This window comes from Chionomys nivalis, chromosome 19 (assembly GCF_950005125.1).
Source record: "Chionomys nivalis chromosome 19, mChiNiv1.1, whole genome shotgun sequence".
Lineage (NCBI taxonomy): Eukaryota > Metazoa > Chordata > Mammalia > Rodentia > Cricetidae > Chionomys > Chionomys nivalis.
Window position 1 is genome coordinate 3,851,327 of NC_080104.1, and position 22,945 is coordinate 3,874,271.

Here is a 22,945-nt window from a genome sequence, read left to right on the forward strand (position 1 = left end):
TGCTCTTTGGGCCCCTGAGGGAGGGGGAGTTTATTGGGTGGCGGGGAGGAGGCAGAAATCTTTAATAAATAAATAAAATAAAATAAAAAGAACCATCCTATATGTTTTAGCACCATTGTCTGGCCTAGTGTCCCGGGCTATATAAAGAAGAAAGCTTGTTGAACACTAGCATTCAACAGTTTCTGTCTTAGCTGCTTTTCTACTGCTATGACAAACACCACGACTAAGGCAACTTACAAAAGAAAGCATGCAGTTTGGGAATCATGGTTCCAGATGGTTGGAGTCTATGACCATCAAGACCATTATGATGAGGAGCATGGTAGCAGGCAGGCAGACATGCTGGAGCAGTGGCTAAGAGCTTATGTCTGATCCATAAGGAGGAGGTAAAGAGAACTGAGAATGTCGTGGGTGTTATACCTCCTTGCCATGTCTCTCAACTTTCCAAATAGGTTCCAGCAAACACCTTCTTCTTCCTGACTATAAATGCAATACAAGCAGTTATTTTTTTATATTTATTTATTTCATCTGTGTTCTGCTTGCATGTATACCTGCAGGCCAGAAGAGGGCACCAGATCTCATTACAGATGGTTGTGAGCCACCATGTGGTCGCTGGGAATCGAACTCAGGACTTCTGGAAGAGCAGCTAGTGCTCTTAACCTCTGAGCCATCTCTCTAGCCCACAAGCAGTTGTTTTTAAGCCCCTGTGCTTTGCTTTTCCTGCAATGATTGTAAGCCAGACCTCCGAGTCAAAATCAATCCTTTCTTCTCAAAGTTGCTGTGCAAGGGAGTTTGTCACAGACATAAGTAACTAAGACATTTAACTTTAAGCCAGAAAACAAAGCAACGACAGAAGAAGCACATGAGCTCGGTGTTGGAGGATATTTGATCACACTGTGAAACCCGAGTTTGCATTTTCATTAATTAAATAAAATTAACCTAGGGTCAGGAGACTGAATTAGCAGTTGACAGATAGTAATCATTGAGCACCTAAAAGCATTCTGGAGTGAGCGAGTGAGAAGGGGGGGAAGGGAGGAGAGGGAGCAGAGGGGAGGAAGGAGGGAAGAAGGGAAGAAGGGAGGGAGGGAGGCAGGCAACAGAAACGACAGACAGGAAGTCGTAGGGAGGGATTTGGAGTGGTGCAGACTTTTCTGGTTTGGCGGAATAGAAACATGAGTCTTTCAGAGATGCTTGCAAGGAGAGAAGGTTAGCTAGTTGCAAATCAGTCTCTCTGAGGCAGCAGGATTTCACCACAGCCTTTGAATCTTGGATGTTATTTATAAATAAAAGAATAGAGATTTAGTTAAAGCTACCTTTAGCGGCAGCAACGGAGCTGTTGTCTGCGGACACAGAATGGCGGTCAGGCCGGAGCTGAAAAAGCAGGTCAGTAACGGCTGGCCACCATTGTCTTTCCATGTGTTGCAGGTAGGTCAAAGGTTTTGTGGCAGGGTTGGTGTCCACATTGTCTTTTGGTAGCCTTCAGAATACACGCCTATGCTAAAGACACTAAAATATGGGGGCGAAGAGTCCTTGTAGGCACTAGCTCAACTTCTCCATGTTCTGAGGGTAGTGTGGGTATAATTATCCTCACTAAGGTTGCTCCACTGTCAGTTTGTAGAAAGCAACCCATTGATTTGGCAACAGCCTGGTTGTTTGGGGAATTTCCATGGGACTTACTTGGCCAACTCAATTGACTGAAGCTCAGTTCTGGTACTAGAAGCTGAATTCTGTGACAAGAGAGGACAGTTGAGACCTCATTAGGATTGCCTTCATATATTTGGAGGAAGTTTTCACTGTATTAGGTTTCCGTACCATCCCTCAAATTCCCCTCTCTTCCAGCTGTTTGTCTTTGTAGTCTCTTCTTCAACCCTGTCTCCCCTTGTGCTCTCTAGTTGATGCTCCCGTTCCTATCTCCCCTGTCCCCCCACCCCAATCTAACATTAATCTATTTGTCCCCTCTCCCAGGGAGATCCATGTGACCCCTTAGTCCCTTCCAGTATAGCTAACCTCTCTGGGTCTATGGATTGTAGGTTGATTATTATTATTTAATGGCTAATATCCACATACAAGCAATTACATGCCATATTTATCGTTCTGGGTCTCGGTTAATTCACTCAGGATTTTTTTTCTAGATCCATCCATTTGCCTGTAAGTTTCATGATTACAGCTGAGTAATTCTCCATTGTGTAAATGTACCACGTTTTCTTTATCCATTCTTCTGTTGAGGTACATGTACATTGATTCCAGTTTCTGGCTATTCAAAATAGAGTAGCAATGAACATGTTCGAGCAAGTGTCCTTATGGTAGGATGAAACATCCTTTGGGTATATGCCCAAGAGCAGTATTGAACCTGGAGGTAGGTTGATTCCTGACTTTCTAGGAACTGTCATATTGATTTCCATAGTGGCCGTACAAGCTCACACTCATACCAGCAATGGAGGAGTGTTCCCCTTGCTCTTCGTCCTCCACAGCATGAGCTGTCACTTGTGTTACTGATCATTCTGACAGTTGTAAGATGGAAGCTCAAAGCAGTTTTCATTCGCATTTCCCTGATGGCTAAGGATGTTTAACTTTTCTCAGCCATTTGAGAGCTCTCTGTTGAGAATTCTTAGTTTATATTTCTACCACCCTCTTTTTTTTTTTTTTTTTTTTTTTGACAAAACAGACTTTCTCTGGGTAATCTTGTTCTGGAACTTGCTCTGTAGACCAGGCTGGCCTCAAACCCAACATCCAACATCCACCTGCTTCTGCCTCCCTAGTGCTGGGATTAAAAGTATGAGCCACCATTGCCTGGCTATACTCCACTTTTTAGTTGGATTATTTGTTTTTTTTGAAACCTATTTTCTTGAGTTCTTCATATTTTGTACTTATTAGCCCTCTATAGGATATGGAGTTGGTAATAATCTTTCCCATTTTGTAGGCTGCCACTTGTTTAAATGACAGTGTCCTTTGCTTTACAAAAGCTTTTCAGTTTCATGAAGTCCCATTTATTAATTGTTGTTCTTCTTAGTGCCAGTGCTACTGGTATTCTGGTCAGATGTCTTTTCCTGTGCCAATAAGTTCAAGGCTATTCCACACTTTCTTTTCTATCAAGTTTAGTGTACCTGCTTTTGGTTTCATGTGGAGGTCTTTTATCCATTTGGAATTGAGTTTTGTGAGGGTGATAAATATTGATCTATTTTCATTCTTCTACATACAGTCATCCAGTTTGACCAGCATCATTTGTTGAACATACTGCCTTCTTTCCAATGTGTATTTCGGACTTCTTTATCAAGAATCAAGTCTCATCTGGGTGATAGTGGTGCACGCCTTTAATCCCAGCACTCGGGAGGTAGAGGCAGGCGGATCTCTGTGATTTCGAGGCTAGCCTGGTCTACAAGAGCAGGGTCCAAATCCATAGATAAATCATGTCTCAAAACAGCAGCAGCAGCAGCAGCAGCAGCAACAACAACAACAAAATAATCAAGTATCCATCAGTGTGTGGATTTATTTCATGACCTTTGATTGGATTCCTTTGATCAACATACCTGTTCACATCCATACTGTGCAGTTTTTATTCCTATAGCTCTGTAGTACAACTAGAAATCAGAGATGGTGACACCTCCAGAGTTCTTTCATTGTTCCGGATGTTTTAGCTATTCTGAGTTATTTGTTTTTCTATATGAAGTTGATATTTTTCCTTTCAAAATCTATGAAGAATTATGCTGGAATTGTGGTGAGTATTGCTTTGAATCTGTAGATTGCTTTTGGTAAGGTTGCCATTTCTACTATGTTAATCCTACTGATCCATGAGTATTGGAGATCTTTCCATCTTCTGATAACTTCTTTAATTTCTTTCTTCAAAAACTTGAAATTTTTATCAAACAAGTCTCTCACTTCCATAGTTAAAGTTACCCCAATATATTTTATGCTATTTTGTTGGAGGAGGGCCCGCTTGTTTGGTTCCCAGCCACCTGGCTACCTTATACTCAAAATAATCACACAGAAACTGTATTAATTTAAACACTGCTTGGCCCATTAGCTCTAGCTTCTTATTGGCTAACTCTTACGTCTTAATTTAACCCATTTCCATTAATCTGTGTATCACCATAAGGTCGTGGCCTACCAGCAAATTTCCGACATGTTTGACTCTGGAGGTGGCTCCATGGTGTCGGTCTCTGCCTTCCCTCTCCCAGCATTCTGTTTAGTTTTCCCCACCTAGCTCTCTTCCCCTACAGCTCTGCTATAGGCCCAAATTAGTTCCTTTATTAACCATTGAAAACAACACATAAACAGAAGGACCTCTTACACTATTATTTGAGTCTACTGGGAAAGGAGTTGTGTCTCTGATTTCTTTCTCAGTACATTTGTATATGGATGGCTACTGAATTTGATTTAGATTTACTGATTTTTGTGTTCAACTATTATTCTGAAAGTGCTTATCAGCTGTTCCTTGGGTCACTTAAGTATACTGTCATATCATTTGCAAATAAAGATACTTTGACTTCTTCCTTTTCAAGTTGTATCCCCTTGATCTCCTTCAGTTGTTTTATTGCTCTAGTTAAAACTTCATGTACTATATTAAATAGATATGGAGATAGTGGATAACCATGTCTTTCTTATTTTATTTATTTATTTATTTATTTATTTATTTGTTTGTTTGTTTGTTTGTTTTTTGAGACAGGGTTTTTCTGTGTAGCTTAGGTGCCTATCCTGGAACTTCCTTTGTAGATCTGGCTGGCCACAAACTCATAGAGATCCACCTGTCTCTGCCTCCCAAGTGCTTAGATTAAAGGTGTACACTGCCACCACCCGGCCCATGTCTTTTTTTATTTGGTTTTTCGAGACAGGGTTTCTCTGTAGCTTTTGGTTCCTGTCCTGGAGCTAGCTCTTGTAGACCAGGCTGGCCTTGAACTCACAGAGATCCACTTGCCTCTGCCTCCCGAGTGCTGGGATTAAAGGCGTGCGCCACCACCACCCGGCCCCGGCCCATGTCTTATTTATGATTTTAGAAATCGCTTTGAGTTTTTCTCCATTTAATTTGATGTTGGCTGGAGGCTTGTTGTAAATTGCCTTTATTATGTTGAGGTATATTCCTTGTATCCCTAATCTCTCTAGGACTTTTATCATGAGGGGTGTTGGATTTTGTCAAAGGCCTCTTCTGCATCTAATGAGATGATCGTGTGATATTTTTTCTTTTAGTTTGTTTATACAGTGGATTATATTTACTGATTTTCATATATTAAACCTTCCCTCCATCTCTAAGATGAGACCTATTTGATCATAATGGATGAACTTTTGATGTGTTTGTGGGTTTGGTTTGTAAGTATTTTATTGGGAAGTTTTGCACTTATATTCATAAGGGAAGTTGATTTCCAATTCTCTTTCTTTGGGGTTTTATGTGGTTTGGGTATCAGGGTAACCATAGCCTTATAAAATGGATTGGGCAATATTCCTTTGGTTTCTGTTCTGTGAAATAATCTGAAGAGTATTGGTGTTAACTTTTTTTTTTTTTTTAACAAGCTGGTAGAATTCTCTTCTAAAACTAAGGTGCTCAGGTTTGTTTTTTTTTTTCCCCCCTGGGGGGAGACTTTTAATATCTTAATTTCTACTTTTGTTTTACTGGGTGTTATAGATTGCATATAGATTGGTGTTTAAATTGCATATCTGATCTTGATTTATCTTTGGTAAGTGAGACCTATCAAGAAAATTAATTATTTCTTTTATATTTTTCCAATTTGGTACATGTTTTTAAAATATGTCCTTATGATTCTCTGGATTTCTTCAGTGTCTGTTGTTATGTTCACCTATTCATTTCTGATTTTGTTAATTTGGGTATTCTCTCTACATCTTTTAGTTAGTTTGGATAAGGATTTGTCTATCTTGTTGATTTTTCTCAAAGGACCAACTCTTTGTTTCATTGACTCTTTGTATTCTTCTGTTTGTTTCTATTTTATTGATTTCTGTCCTGAGTTTGATCATTTTCTGTGGTCTGATCCTCTTGGGTGTGATTATTTCTTTTTGTTCTAGAGCTTTCAGGTGCACTGTTAAGTCACTAGTGTGAAATTTTTCTTCAGGGTTTTTTTTTTCTTTAAATGGAGGAACTTAGTGTCCTCTTAGCACCATAAGTTTGGATATATTGTGTATTAATTTTTATCAAATTCTAGAAAGTCTTTAATTTCTTTCTTTGTTTCCATCTTGACTCATTTTTCATTCAGTAGAAAGCTGTTCAGTTTCCATGAATTTGTAAGCTTTCTGTTGTTGATATCCAGCTTTAATCTGTGATGGAGTGATAGGATAATGGAGTTATTTCAATTTTCTTGTGTCTGTTGAGATTTACTTTATCTAAATATGTGGTCAATTTTGAAAAAAGTTACATGAGGTGCAGAGAAGAAGGTATATTATTTTGTGTTTGGGTGAAATGTTCTATAAGTATCTATTAGGTCCATTTGGCTTTTAACATCTGTTAGCACCAGTTCTCTGTTTAGTTTCTGTCTAGGTGAACTGTCCATTGTGAGGGGGGGGGGAGTTAAAGTCTACCACTTTCAGTATGTCTGACTTTTTTTTTTTTTGTTTGCTTGTTTGTTTGTGTTTTTTTCGAGACCAGGTTTCTCTGGAGCTTTGGTGCCTGTCCCGGAACTAGCTCTTGTAGACCAGGCTGTTTCAGTATGTCAATATGTGATTTAAGCTGTAGTAGTTCTCTCTCTCTGTGTTTGTTTTGACCGGGTCTCTCTACATAGCTCTGGCTATCCTGGAATTCACTATATAGAACAAGCTGGCTTCAAATTTACAGAGACCCTCTTCTTCTTCCTCTTCCTCCCAAGGGCTGAGACTAAAGGTGTGCATCACTGTACCCAGCAGTAGTGCTTCTTTTACAGATATGGATGGCTTTGTGTTGGGGCATAAATGTTAAGAACTGAAATGTTATCTTCTTGGATTTTTCCTTTGATGAGTATGTAGGGTCCTCTTCTCTTTCTATTAGTTTTGGTTTGAAGTCCATTTTATTAAATATTAAAATGGCTACATCATCTTGTTTCTTAGGTACATTTGTTTGGAATATGTTTTTGCAACTCTTTACTCTGAGGTAATTTCTATCCTTAATATTGAGGTGTATTTCTTAGATGTAGCAGAATGGTGGAGCCTGTTTTTGCAATCCTTTCTGTTAGTCTATGTCTTTTTATTAAGGTATTGAGACTCTTGGTATTGAGAGATATCAATGATCAATGATTATTAATTTCTGTTATTTTTTCTTTGTTGTTGTTGTTGGTGGTGGTGGTTTATGTGTGTGTTTCCATTCTTTTGATTTTGCTGGTCTGAGATTATGTATTTCCCATGTTTTAATGGGTATAATTAACCTTTTTAATTTGGAGTTTTCCTTCTAGACATTCTGTAGGGTTGGATTTGTATATAGATATTGTTTAAATCTGACTTTATCATGGAATTAATTTCTTTCTTTCATCTTTTGTTTGTTTTCAAGTCAGAGTTTCCCTGTATATCTTTGGCTGTCATGGAACTCATTCTGTAGACCAGGCTGACTTTGAATTAACAGAAATCTGCTTCTACCTCCTGAGTGCTGGGATTGAAGGAATTTGCCACCACTGCCCAGATATCATGGAAAATCCTATTTTATCCATCTATGGTGACTGAAAGTTTTTCTGGGTATAGTAGTCTGGGCAGGCATTTGTGGTCTCTTAGAGTCTACAACACACCTATCCAGTCCCTTCTGGTTTTAGAGTCTGCATTGAGAAGTTGGGTGTAGTTCTGATAGGTCTGCCTTCACATGTTACTTGCTCTCTTTCCCTAGCAGCTTTCGATATTCTTTCTCTGTTCTGTATGCTTAGTGTCTTGATTATTATGTGCCAAGTGGATTTTCTTTTCATCCAATCTATTTGGTGTTCTGTATGCCTTTTGTACCTTTATAGGCATCTCCTTCTTTACATTAGGTAAATTTTCTTCTATGATTTTATTGAAAATATTTTCTGGGCCTTTGAGCTGATCCTTCTCCTTCCTCTATTCTTATTATTCTTAGGTTGGTTGGAAGAGGGAGGCTACATTCCAACTTCTGAGTCAGTTTTTAAATAATGTAGAATACCATAAAACAATATTTTAATATTAAACATACCCTACAAAACTGAATCCAGGGAGAGACAGTGCAAGCAGAGTACAAAGAAGGCTTAGAGATAAGAAATTCTGGATGCAGGCCACCTGCAGCAGCACAGAGAGTTGTAGACAGCAGAACAGGGGGTTTATGATGCCCACCAGACACCCACATCAACCCAGCCCTGCAGTTAAGGAGTAGCCTCAGCCAGACTTCCATGGATGGAGATAGGAGCCAGATGGGAGACAGGGCAACCTGGAAAAAGACATCCTTCAGACACAGAGTGAAGGCACAGTGTCTCAAACAGGAGGCCATAGAGAAGTTCCTGATGTAGCCATGCAACTTAAGTAGCAGCTTCCTGTGAGCCAATGAGAGGGAAAAGATAGAGTAAACTTCAGTGGGGCTAGTGTAGAGGTAGCCAGAAACAGTCTACCTTACAGAAATCCTGAAAATGTTTCATGGAGCTCACAGAAAGTTTGGTTGTGTTGAGTCCTATATCGAACAGACAACACAGAACAACAGAAAAACACAGTACAGCAACACAATTGGAAACAAACAAATAAACAGGTGAACTCAGACATGGTGATCTCTTTCACTCATACGCCCAAACAAGAAGGACAGTCTGCCCCAGAGACTGGGACTACACTGTTGTCAGAGCTTGCCTTCTGTCTCTTCAAATGTCAGACTCCAAACAGAACAGAACAACTCACCAATTGCCCAAGCTTCAGCAGTACTTCAGTAGTACACTGGCCGGCAAGTCTTTTCAATTTGTAACTTTGGGCCAGTTGCAGTCTGGGATCCCCAGGGTATGTCAAGTCCACCTTGGACATGCTTCCTCTGGGGCCTAGCTCAGACCTCTGGCCCTGAGTTTGGGATTTCCCAGGGATCTCACTGGGGCTTCCAAATGTAACGGAATTTATAACCCCTGGGAAAAGACTGTAGACTCAATCCAATTGTAATTAAAAATTTGTAGATTTTCTTCTAGCAGGATGAACCATCTTTGAGTCAAATTTGAAATTGCTGTGTAGGAGGGGTATGGGGAAAGACTTTTAAAAGAGAAAAACACACAAAGACCTTCACTATCTTTATAAGTAAGTAAAACTGGGTGTGTTCCGCCAAGTTAAGTGATTAAGGCAACTCAAAACAATCTTTGGGTATCTGTGTAAGCAATTTACAGAAGCCAAAAAAGCAGTTAGTCATATTGTAACAAGTAGATAGATTTCTGGATGGAGGTCACTGAATTCCGATTACTGGGAACTCATCTTCCAGGGACTGGAGTCAGAGACAAACAGCCAGTAGGTACCAAGATGGATGCCTAACATAAAATGGAGCTTCTTTAGCCATTGCAAAAAAAAAAAAATAAATAAAAAAAAATAAAATAAAATAAAATCTCGGACTTTGAGCTGCAATTCTTATCCTTCTTCTATTCCTATATTTTCCTAGAATCCCAGATTTTCTGGATGTTTTGTGTCAGGACTTTTTTTAGATTTAAAATTTTCTCTGATCAATGTATTTGACCATTTCTTCTATTGTATCTTCAATGCTTGAGATTCTTTCTTCCATCTTTTATATTTTGTTAGTAAAGCTTGCCTCTGCAATTCCTGTAAAAACTCCTAACTTTTTATTTCCAGAATTCCCTCAGTTTTGGTTTTCTTTATTGATTCTATTCCATTTTCAGGTCAGGTCTTAAACAGTTTTATATATTTCCTTCCACTGTTTGTGTTTTCCTGGATTTCTTTAAGAGATTTATTAATTTCTTCTTTAAGGACCTCTATCATTTTCATACAGGCAGTTTTAAGGTCTTTTTCTTGTGCTTTGTTGGAGCATTCAGGGCCTGCTGTGGTAGGATAGCTCGGTTCTAGGGGAGACATGGTGTCCTGGCCATTAATGACGGTTTTTACACTGACTTTTAGGCATCAGGGGTAGGGATGACTATAGGTCTAGGTGATGATTTCTAGATTTGTCTCTGTTGGTTAGGTGTTTTGTTCCTTGGTTTCTGTTTCTTGTCTGGATATTTGGAGCGTATGATGGCTGTGTGCTTGATAGGAAATATTCTTTGGACCTGATAGTTGTGGCCACTGGAGGTTGCAGATAAAATGTGTTTCTGAGTATTGATAGTTGACACTTAGGAATGGGGTTAGGCTAGGGGTCTGAAGGGGATTGCAGTGGGAGGAGAGCAAAGTGTTCAGTGTGTCTGTTTGGAATGGGAAGACAGTGAGTAGGGTGTGCTATAGAGATGGGGATGAGACTGGGGGCTGACTCTAAAGGAGCAGAAGGAGAAGGGAAGATCTACAGACAGCCTACCTGTTTTCCTGGCAGGAGTGGTCTGCCTGCAGGAGTTAGAGCAGCAAGGAAGAGGGAGATTAGGAGGGGAAGGTGTGTGGAATCCATAGGAGCTGTGGGTAGAGGGGAAGGGAAGCTGCAGTTGGTATTCTGTCTTCTTCCTTCTTTGTTTATTCAGTTAACAGTCTTTTAATTTCTTTTGAAATTTAATTCATTTGACATGTGGGGTTTAACATGCAGAGAAATAAGTATCATCCTGACAATTTCTTCCATGTAAATTTTATCCTGGCTGGGAGATGGTGGAGTACCCCTTTAATCCTAGTACTGGGTGCGGGGGCAGAGGCAGGCAGATCTCTGAGTTTGATGTCATTCTGTTTATAGAGCAAGTTTCAGGACTGCCAGGGTTACACAGAGAAACACTATCTTGAAAAAAACAAAAAACCCAAACAAAAGGGCAGTGTGTGTGTGTGGAGATAGAGTGATGGTTCAGTGGTTAAACTTCATAGAGCCATTGCAGCACATCCACGCTCCCAAGTCAGCAGCTCACAACTCCCTGTGACTCCAGCTTTGGAGGAATCCAACACTCTCTTCTGGACTCTGCAGGTACCTATGTATGTACTCACAAGTAAACAAAAATCTTGCAGTCTTATATATAATCTTAGTTACTATAGAAGCTGAAGAAGCAGGATTACAAATTCAAGGCCAACACGGGCTACAGAAAGAATTCAGAGCCACCTTAAGCAACTTAGACAGAGTGTGTCTCAAAATGTAAAAAGGCTGGGGTATAACTTAGTGACTGAGCACTTTCCTTGCATGTGTGAGTCCTTGGTTCTAACCCCTTCTCCAGGAGGAAAGAAACTGATAGAAGCTCTGACAACATGTAAGTATAACCTTAGTCCTCAGAAGCTAATAAAGAATTTTAAGGTAGAGGCCTGCTTGGATTACAGTATATCTCATCTCTAAGGAAAAAAATATGCAATTCCAATTAATGGACTATCCCACCTTTAAAAGCAGTAAAATTGAGCTGCCATGTTATAAAATACAGTATGTGTTACTGTGTTACAGCTCAACTGTTGTGGTAGAGATAGGGTCTTCCTATGCAGGTTCAGCAGGCCTTGCATGTGCAGCTCCTCCCTTCTGAGTGCTTCTTCTGTTGTGGTGGAGATACGTCTTCCTATGCAGGTTCAGCTGGCCTTGCATGTGCAGCTCCTCTCTTCTGAGTGCTGAGGTTACAGTCTTGAGCCACTATGCCTGGCCTTCAAACTTTAACAGAGACACTTAATATAATTTGAAGCCTAGTTGTCTAAAGACTTTGAAATGCTCCTATAAGAAGAAGATAATTGTATAATCCTACTGTGAAATATATCTTTCTAGAATTTAAAATAGTTTCTAAAATTTTTTATTACATTTTAATTTATTTTGGGGTGAGAGAGGTTGCCATGGGGCACATGTGGAGAGCAACTCTAGGGAGTCAGTGTGTGGGTCCTGCAAGCAGAACTCAGGGTGTCAGATTTGGTAGAAGGTGCTCTTATGTGGTGACCTGTCTCCCTGGCCTTGCAGCCCTTCTTCAGCGCTGCAGATAGAGCTCAGTAGAGGAGAGGCTGTCTGGTTGCAGTGTCAACAATAGGGAGAATGAGTGTGTGTGGGTTTAAAAAAATTTTGTTTGTAGGCATTGTGGTTATGAGACAGAGTCTGATCCAGTAGACAAGTAGCCTTGCTGGCTTGGACCTCCTTTGTAGACCAGGCTGGCCTGGAACTAACTCACAGAGATCCTCTGACCTCTTCCTTCTGAGTGTTGAGATGAAAGGCATGTGATAATTGACAGTGCCCATTCCTGATTCTTTAACACTAAGATAACTCTAAGCACTGGAGATAATTGTGGGCAAGGGAACACCTAAAAGAAGCTGTTGCCACAAAATATTTGATCCCAGATCACCAGTGAAGAGGCCAATAGCCTTCAGAACTGAATCTATTTCTCTGTCTGTTTCTCGCTCCTCTTTCCCTGTTTCTTTTACTCCAAGCTGGCCTTGAACTCACAACTACCCCTCTGCTTCAGCCTCTTGAGTTTTGCGATTGCAGTTATACACCACCACACCTGGCTCAGTCTACTAAAACCATCCTAACAGGACTGTATAACTTGGGAAACTGAAGTGAATTCCATAAACATTAGGTTTAGTATCCAAAAGCCACATCACCTCAAGTTTTTTTTGGCCTTCTATAGTAAAAAGAAACCCGGAGGTGTGTGTGGGAGGTGTTGGGGATTCGGCGTGGACACAGACTGATATTGGGGAGATGGCTCAGAGGTTAAAATCTTCCTCCTTTTGCAGAGAGTTTGGTTGGCTCTTAGCTCTCGCACTTCCTTGTAACTTCAGTGTTTGAGTCCCCAACGCATCTGTTTTCAGGATATCTACACACACACACACACACACACACACACACACACACACACACACACACACACACACACACACACACACACGTATACACATAATTTAAAATAATATTCTTAAAAAAAAAAAAAGAAAAAGAAACCGGGGTTTGGGGAAAGAAAAGGAGTGAGGCTTTATGAATGAGAGTTGGGCGGGTTGGGTTACCGCGAATTGCTTGCCAAGCCCCGCCCCGTTTGTTTCCCAGGTAACGAGGTAAACAGACTCTACTCTCCTTCCGTGAGGTGTAACGCAGCAGGCAAGACACAGTAGGCAGGCAGTACAGGGAGAATGTGTACTCCTAAAGTGGGGGTCTCCTAAAGCTTTGCAAACTTCTCTAGAGCCAAATACAGCTTCCCCGTTAAAGATGAGTTCTCTGGGAAGGATGAGGACACCAGAAATCATGGAGGTTGGACTAACCCAGGAAAAAAAGGACGACTTAATAGAGAGGGCACTTGGGGATTCAAAATCTTCCACGGACCTGGGGCTTGAAATGAGACTAGGGCAAAATCCAAGGTGGAGGGAGAGGATGGCATCACCAGAAACAAAATCGCTGCCTTGCCATGCTCTTGGAGTAGGATTAGAAAGACGTACTCTTTCTAGGACACCTATGGAGTTGGATACTTTAGGATGCCACAGGAGCTCCCCTTTCCAGAGACCAAAACCTCTGGGTGTGTTACCAGGAAGAGTGGGGTCAGAAAACGAGGGTCTTCTGCCTCGTTTTCCTTACCGAGGGACACTTCAGCCTCCTTTGGGCACAGAGTGTGCAAGTCCACAGGCGGCGGGGAGCACAAGGACGCCTGTCACCTGTGGACCTGCAAGGACAGAGACTATAGCAGAAAAGCAGCCTGTTGTGGGTTTGGAACTCAGAAAAGAACTGGAAAAAGAGCCCAGCTGTGTTGTGGTGAACCCGTATGCAGAGAAGCCCTCCCAGGAGGTAGACATTGGGTTGCCACAAACCCAGGAACCAGGTGAATCCAAGAATGAAGAGCCTCAAATAGGCTTAGTAACAGAACCTTCTGAGTGCCCATTTGCCCAACAACCTGAGGAGGAAAAGGAACCCACGGCCATGGAACCTGGAGTGGAGGCTCCAGCGCACATCAGACCCATATATTCTGGAAAATTCTTTGACCGGATGCCTTGCTGGCCAAGTGTAAGTTCATGTTGTTGTTTGTTTTTTGTTTTTCCTAGAATTTCCTCTTGTATGTATGGTAGCCATGTCTTACTGAAATGATACAGTGGTGAGGCCTGTTTGTGTTTGGAGAGACAAATAAAGTTTTCGCTGGGATTAATTAGGGTTTCTATCGCTGTGATGAAACACCATGGCAAACGCAAGTTGTGGAGGACAGGGTCTATTTTTCTTATACTTTAACATCAAGTTCACCAGCAGAGGAAGTCAGGGCAGGGGCCTGGAGGCAGGAGCTGCTGTAGGCCATGGAGAGGTGCTACTTACTGACTTGCTCATCATGGATTGGTCAGTCTTCTTTTATAGAGAACCCAGGGTGACCAGCCCAGGGATGGCACACCCACTCTGGGCTGAGCTCTCCTCTAAACATCACTGAATAAGCCTACAGACTTGCCTACAGCCTGGTCTTATGGAGGCATTTTCTCAACTGAAGCTCCCTCGGCTTTGAAGACTCTAGCTTTTGTCAAGTCAACATAAAACTAGCCAGTTCAGAGTATTACTTTTTTCGGGGGGAGGGTTGGTTGTTTTTCAAGACAGGGTTTCTCTCTGTTGCAGTCCTAGCTCTCCTGGAACTAGCTCTTGTAGACCTGGCTGGGCGCAAACTCATAGAGATCTGCCTGTCTCTTGGATGGCTATGGGGGGAAGGTTCCACCTTTGGTAGGCTATCTGAGGGTGGGGACCTGGAATGGGAGGAGTGGGGCCAGGTGTCCAGGTGAACATCTCGGTGGGGTTTGGAATGGAGCCCAAAGCTGGAGATTCCCAACAAGCAGCACTCCTCCATGGCCTCTGTATCCACTCTTGGTTCCTGCCATGTTTTAGTTCTTGTCCTGACTTCCTTCAATGATGAACTGTTGGAGAGGGCCCACTTGTTTGTTCTGGTCTCCTGGCTAGTGTAGCCCTGAAATAACCACACAGAAACTGTATTAATTAAATCACAGCTTGGCCGATTAGCTCTAGCTTCTTATTGGCTAGCTCTTACATTAATTTAACCCATTTCTATTAATCTGTATATCGTCGCCACGTGGCAGCGGCTTACCGGGAAAGATTCAGTGTGTCTGTCTCTGGTGACTGCATGATGTTTCCCTGACTCTGCTTTCTTACTCCCAGAATTCAGTTCCGTCTTCCTTGCCTACCTAAGTTCTGCCCTATCAACAGGTCAAGGCAGTTTCTTTATTCATTAGTGGTAATTACAGCACACAGAGGGGATTCCCACATCATATCCCTTTTCTGTTTAAATAAAAAGGAAGGTTTTAATTTTAACATAGTAAAATTACATATAACAAAACAAGTATCAATTAAGAATTGCAGTTACAATATTTATATCTACTTTATCTTTTATCTTAACTAAGGAGAACTATAACTATAAATTCTTCAGCTCCATCAAAGACTCCAGAAAGATATGATATTACCTAAGTAAACAGGAAGTACATTGTAAGCAACTTCCAAAACTGTAGAAATGACAGAGACATCTTGCTGTCTGGACAGGCACCCAACATTTTTCTGTACTGTTGGGGCATCCATCTTCAGCCTACAGGCCCATAGTATCTGGCAGACTTTTTCATGAAGCAAGAAATTTCAAGACAGTTCAGTAATTTTCTTCTGTATCCTGAAGAATGTCTTGCAGACTCTTTCATGAAGCAGGAGCCCCGAAGGACCATCTCACCTTTAGGCAAGTTCAGCAATCATTTCTCTGTGGGTACAGCATGTCCAGTGAAGCAGTCCAGGCAAGAGCAGTTTCTTGCCCACATGCCTAAAAGAACTCCATAAAGAGCCTCTTCAATGCCCATCATCCTTTTGAAGTAGCTTGGGCACATAAGTCACAAAACAATTTCACATCAGTTCAGAATTATGAATAATAAAAAGGTTATTTATTTAAGGGGAAAACTTACAGATTACTGTCCTAGACAACAATCCTCTGTGTGAATAGGAATAGAGTTTAGCAGCGGAAGCAGGAGCCAGAAGCAAGAGAGTGGGCACACATTTACTGCTGCTTTTACAGTATAAGAGACTATGCCCAAGTGGGCTGTTGACTGAAGGAGCAGAATGTGCTCCCACCACAATATATATATATTAATATATTCAGCTGGTTTTGGAGTTGGACAATGGCTCTGTACTTCTCTAAATTCAAGCTTGTTGTTAAAAGGAACATACAGAGTTTCTGTCTCATATGGGGGGGCCATGTGGTATAGGGCAGAAGGAAGACTTTAGGAAAAATTTTACTTTCTCCATGCCTATTTTGTCTGTATCGTATTCTTCATTGAATGTACGTATATATGAATGATGTTTAAGTTTTCCACAATGAACAATAAATTTTTTTATTGATATTTATTGAGCTCTACATTTTTCTCTGCTCCCCTCCCTGCCTCTCCCCTCCCCTCTTCAATCCTCCCACAAGGTCCCCATGCTTCCAATTTACTCAGGAGATCTTGTCTTTTTCTACTTTCTACTTCCCATGTAGATTAGATCTATGTAAGTCTCTCTTAGTGTTTTCATTGCTGTCTAAGTTCTCTGGGATTGTGGTTTGTAGGCTGGTTTTCTTTGCTTTATGTTTAAAAACCACCTATGAGTGAGTACATGTGATAATTGTCTTTCTGTGTGTGGGTTACCTCACTCAAAATAATGTTTTCTAACTCCATCCATTTTCCTGCAAAATTCAAGCTGTTTTTTTTTTTCTGCTGTGTAGTACTCCTTTGTGTAAATATACCACATTTTCCTTATCCATTCTTTGATAGAGGGGCATTTAGGTTGTTTCCAGGTTCTGGCTATGACAAACAAAGCTGCTATGAACATAGTTGAACACATAGATCTAATCTACAATAAATATCATTCCATTAAGAGACATGACAGCGTGAAACAATTCAAGAGAATGACGTACCCTATCCCAAAAAAGTTTGTCCTTAAGGTTGGGAAAATTGTTTAGGGGTTGTTGATTATCACTTGTACTAGATAGAGGGTTGGGGTGAAAACTATGTTTGGAAAAAAAAGGGATAATAATAGTGAATAATAGAGTGAATACTTGTGAGCTATTTATGGATAATTTACATTAATTGGTATAGTTTTGTGTATTAATAGAAGTTAATTAATATACAAATTATTAATGTATAGGATTTTGCTACTGGAACTCAGGCTGTCCTTGAACTGTTGAGAATGTCCCTGCCTCAGACTCTCAAGTGCTGGGATTACAGGAATGAATCACCATGCTGAGTCTCCAATTCTTTAAATTTTTAAAAGAGCAGTGTACATATAAAAATATCAGCCACTTTGAAATGAAAGGCAAAGGTGTGTGTGTGTTGTTTTTCCGGGAGTTCATTAGATAAAACCCAAGTTAGAAAGAAGTGGCAAAGCCAAGTAAGATTTTATTCTTCTCTCTAGGGACTGAGCTACAAATAATATGCCTTCACATATCAAAAATGTCTTTTCTTTGTTTATGTGAGACTTTGTGCAAGTCTAGAGGCTGAGGCAGGGGAATTGTGAATTAGGGACAGCTTGAGCTTTGTAAGAAGAGCTGTATCTTAAAAAAAAATTGTATTGGAAACACACAGATACACTCATAGATTTGGACATGAAAAAATTAATCAGTGAAAAATGTTAGAATTGTTTGTGGCTGAGCATGGTAATACTTGTAATCCCAGCCCCAAGGAGATTCAGGCAGGAGAATTGCTATGAATTTGAGAGAAACCCTCTGTCAAAAACCAAAATGCCTTGTTGACATGATACACACTTGTAATCCCAATCCTAACACCAAGGAGGTACGCAAAGATTAGGAATTCAAAGTCACCTATACTACGAAGCCAGTCCCAGACCTAAACAAAGCAGAAAAAAACCCTGTTGGAGGCAAGTAAATGCCTCAGGATGTCTCAGAATTACTGGATGAATTTCTGCCTTTTGTTTGTTTATTAATTACTTGTTTATTTTATTGTGATTTAAAAAATTTTCTTTGTAGTATTTGAGGCACAGGCCAAGTTTGATGTCAAGTCCATTCTTTTAAAATACCTTTTAAACCCTGAAATGATCAATGTTTTCTCCCTCTAAGGCAGGAAAAGTTAAGCCAGTTGGATACAGAGTTGCAACCTGTTTGACGGAAAAGCTTCCCAGGGTGAGCACTTCCCAATCTTTCTTTGTACCTTGAGTAAGAGCTGCAGGAGACTGGCAGTCTTTCTCGTGAACTAGTGCACAGATTTAATGCGGTCAATTTTGAACTTCTACTATATTTTATTGTATTTTGATGATGTCTGTTGATTTTGTCCAAGAAAATGAAAAAGTTTACATTTCCTGTAGTTTACCAGAAAAACTCTAGGATTCGATGTGTATCAGTAGGAATAATGAGATGAGCTATAACCTGGATGTTGCCTGTTTACACATAGATACAGACACACACACACCTGCGTGGATATATGCCACATATATGCAGGGAACCATGGAGGCCAGAAAAGGACATTGAATCATTTGGAGCTGAAATGGTAGGTGCTTATGTCTGAGCACCTGATGTGGGTGCTGGGAACAGAACTACTCATCCATCTCCAGCCCCCTAAATTATAATCTTAAAAAATATTTTGAAGTTGATTTTTATTTTATGTGTATGAGTGTTTTCTCTGCATTTATGACAGTGTACCATGCGCGTGCCTGATGCTTACAGAGGTCAGAATAGATTGCCAGATCTTTTGGAACTGGAGTTGCAGAGTTTTGAACTATATGGATCCTGGAATGGAATCTGGGTCCTTTGTAAGAACAACAATGCTTTTCATGACCGAGCCATCTCTTCTGCCCCTCAAACTATAATTTTTAAAGTACTGTATTTCCATCAGTAAACAGATTTTAAGGAACATGTCCTCATTTGGGGGTGATGTTCAGAGAAGATGAATTGGTGTTTTAGAACTTGTGCTTCATGGTCTTATTTCCTTGTCTTACCTTTTCCAGCTTACTACTCCCCCAGAGGCAAAGAAATATTTCAATTTCAGATATCCACCTCCTGGAGAAGAAAGAGTATTTTATGGCAGAGCAAATGATCCCCAAATTGCACCTTATTTGACACATGGAATAAGATCTAAAATTTCAATACCGGTAAACCTTTCTTTTTCTTCCTTATTAATTTACATTGTATTATTAATTTACCAAGTTAGAAAGTTGCACAAATAAAGGTATAAGTGAAATTTATAATTCTTGTGGGTATTATTTTCTTTCCTCATTCTGTCCTCTAAAAACGCTAATCTTGGTCAATGAACTGGGTTTCCAAGCAGCAGCAACTAAGAACGTGTGAAAGAAACAGCAGTTAAACCACAGACTTAACTGTTCCTTGGATGGTCTGAGGCGGTGGCGTCCCATTTCCCCAGTAAAGAGAAATGTCACACCGTGTTAGCCTTTAAGAGAACAGGACTGGCTGTTCTTGCCCAGTGGCACAATAGAGAGTATATATAGATCCTGAGTGGATACGGGATCAGAAAGTATTTGGTACTGGCAATCTGGTTATAATTGTCTAACTTTATTATTTGCCAGCCATCTGTCTTTCTGTATCTGTTATCTGCCTTTTATTTAATTATATTTGTTGGTTTTTTTGGTGAGTCTAAAGCTGGAACTCAGGGTTATATGTGAGCTGGCTATACACTACTTACTATTGACGCCAATCACCAACCTTCTATTTGATCACTGATTAATCTGTTTGTTTGTTTGTTTGTCTAAAAACCTTTCCCCACATTTGTGTGTGTGTGTGTGTGTGTATGTGTGTGTGTGTGTGTACACGTGCTACAGCGTGAGTGGAGAACATGCATGGAGGTCAGATGAAAACTTGGGGAAGTCAGTTTTTTCCTTCCATCAAGTGATTTCTCGGGAATAAGCTCTGATCTTCAGTCTTGGCAACAAGCTCCCTTACCTTTAAAAAATTAATTAATTAATAATTACGTGTGTGTCACTGGAGGTTGTGATATGTGCGTGGGCATGCATGTAGGGAGGACAATAGAGTTGATTCTCTCCATTTTTACATGGATCCTGGGGATCAAACTTAAGTTGGCAGGTGTTTGTGACAAGTACTTTTATGTAACACGCTTTCTTGTGGGGGGTCACCAGTCTACAAATAATGATACGGAGACTCATTATTAATTTTGAAAGCTAGGCTTTGGCTTCTGTTGTCCACTAACTCTTATAATGTAAATCAACACATTTATATTAATCTTCAGTTTGTCTCATGTCTTTTTACCTTTCTTTCATTCTATATGTCTGGTCTCCACCCCTCCCCCATATTGGCATCTCTCCAGCTTGATTATCTCCTCCTTTTACTTCTTTCTGCTCGGAAGTCTCACCCCTCCTGTCTAGCTATTGGATGTTCAGCTCTTTATTAAACCAATCAGAACAATATTATCTTCACAAGGTGTATAAATATCCCACAACACCTTTACTTATGACTGCATCTCTAAGACCCTTTTTTGTTTGTTTTTGAGATAATATACTATGTCCAGTATATTATCTTCTTTCTCTTCCTATCTCCCTGTTTCTTGCTTTCCATCTTCTTAAATCTTTCTGTATGTTTTCTTTTGTTTTGAGACAGGGTTTCTCTGTGTAACCTTGGCTTTCCTGGAACTAGCTTTGCAGACCAGGCTAGCCTCGAACTCAGAACCATGTGCCCCTGTCTCCCTAGTGCTGGGACTAAATACATATGCCACCATACCCTGGTGCTTTCTATTGTTTTTATCTTTTGTTATTTGCATTTTTTTTTTTTTACTCTGTAGTCCAGGCTGGCCTCAATCTTCCTGTTTATACTACCCAAGTGCTGGGATTACAGTATTACAGTACTGTGTTATCAAGCCTAATCTGGGATGCATATGGTTTGTGTCCTGTGATTGTCATGCCTGCTGTTCTTGAGTGTTTGAGTCCATCACTTGGGAACTCCTCACATAAGCCTTTTAGTATTACTGTAGACTTTTTAAGTACTTTGAAAGATTTTATTTATTTACTTATTTATTTAGTACAGAGGATAGAAACCATGGTCTTGTGACTGTAGGCAAGTGCTATGTTGTTGAGCTATATCTCTATGTCTTTTCTTTCTTTTTTCTCTCTTTCTTTCTTTCTTTCTTTCTTTCTTTCTTTCTTTCTTTCTTTCTTTCTTTCTTTCTTTCTCTGAATCTAGGGCATGAACTTACAGTACCATGAGTACTCTAATACTGAGTCATATCTCCATCTGGCCTTGAACTCTTTCTGTAACCTAGTTCATCCTGGATCTTGGTATCCTCATGCTTCAGTTTCCCCCAGAACTGAGATTATAGTCCTAGCTGAATGTTCTAGATCTGGTGTATTAAAAATTTCATTACTGATTTTGACGGTTCATAGGAAGGTGAGCAAAGCCAATGATGATGACGAGATATCACTTTAATCATAGTTTGTTCTCTTTTCATTTTTACATATACTTGTTTTGATACTTGTAAATTATATGATTTCTTTAGGTGAGCACATTGGTAAATCCACAGCCCATTACCACATTTCAACAGAAAATTAAAGACAAAAAAGAATCTATATATTTTAGCAATCAACGGGCACCACTGGGAAAATCTCATGATCAAACACCAGGATTGCCTAAAGGAATGGATATACTCAACACAACATTTGGGACACCAGTTATCAGAGGTAGTAAAACTAAGGGGTAGGAGGAGGTGGGAAAATATGTTGTATAAAATTGGATCAGATATGTCACTTGTATATTTTTTCTTGATGGTATGAAGAATTGTTAAGAATGAAAGATGCGACCAGGCACAGGTGGTGGCACATGTCTTTAACCCTAGCACTCGGAGGCAGAGGTAGGTGGATCTCTGTTGAGCCTGAGGTCAGCTTGGTGTACAGAATGAATTCCAGGACAGCCAGGTCTATTACACAGAGAAACCCTGTCTCAACACCTCCACCAAAAAAAAAAAAAAAAAAAAAAAAAAAAAAAAAAGAAAAGAAATAAGAATGAAAGATGCTCATTGTCTTGAAACAGGCTCCGTTTTCTGGTTGGATCATTCTCATCATTAGCTAGCCTTGTTTATGGTGGACATCACATCTTCCCTGCCCCTAACTACAAGCTCAATTTTGCATCTTTGCAGGGTAAAATCTTACTATCTAAACATACATATCTCCCTACTTCTCAGTATAATGGTAGTCCTGACTCACTTAAAAATCAAAGCTGACATTAGAGTTAGACAGTGACTCTATTTCTCTAAATCCAAGTATGTTGTTAAAAAAGAAAAAAATTATGAGTTTCTGTCTTATGTCAGGAGCTACCTGTTGTGGGACAAAAGGAAGATAAAATCTAGGGACTAAGGTTATCAAAACTCTGCTTTCAAAAATTTTGCTTCTCCCTATACCTATTTTTGTCTCTATGGTACCTTTCTTTAAACACATGTCTATAGAAATTCAAACTTTCCATTTTGATATGAATAATGTTTAAGTTTTCCACAATGAACAATAGATTTTCTAGAGTAATCTTTGAAGTCTTAAGGAAGAAGATGGGACCACACAACAATGATTTCACCTGGTTCATATGATGCCATTATGCCATAATGGTTTTGGGATACAAACTGCTCAAGATGACTCCAAAGTGGCTAGCTGACATTGTGTACAACATTCTGGCCAGAACTTCAAATAAGAACTTATAAAACAAAAACCCTACCAACTACTCAGTTACTATCTGCAATTGTATCAGAGAGTAATTGTGAAATTTAACCATCATTTCAGTTTTTACAGGATCCCATAGACTTAACATCGCCCCCATGACAGTGGGAAGTAATTCTGGAAAATGACATCCCCTCTCCTAACAAAGTTTGTCCTCAGGATTAGGGATAATTATCATCTGTTAGGGGTTGGTTATAAGTTGTATATGGTTGGGGGTAGAAATGAAGTAGGCTCAGGGATCTCTTTTGAAAAAAAAGGAATAGTATGGGAAAGGAATTTTAGGTAAATTAGTATATCTGCTTGTGATCTTTTAGTTATAGACAATTTATATTGGTATAGATT

At 40.0% G+C, this 22,945-nt stretch overlaps 1 protein-coding gene across 1 annotated transcript in view; it reads left to right on the plus strand.

The window, feature by feature from the left end:
- The first annotated feature begins 1,350 nt into the window (after window positions 1-1,350).
- Window positions 1,351-22,945, plus strand: part of Efhb (EF-hand domain family member B) — an 87,560-nt gene continuing 65,965 nt past the window's right edge. The window contains exons 1-5 of the mRNA XM_057751359.1: window positions 1,351-1,422; window positions 13,091-13,936; window positions 18,003-18,065; window positions 18,887-19,030; window positions 21,400-21,580. Coding sequence (XP_057607342.1) covers window positions 1,351-1,422; window positions 13,091-13,936; window positions 18,003-18,065; window positions 18,887-19,030; window positions 21,400-21,580 — 1,306 coding nt within the window. The remainder of the gene's footprint in view (window positions 1,423-13,090; window positions 13,937-18,002; window positions 18,066-18,886; window positions 19,031-21,399; window positions 21,581-22,945) is intronic.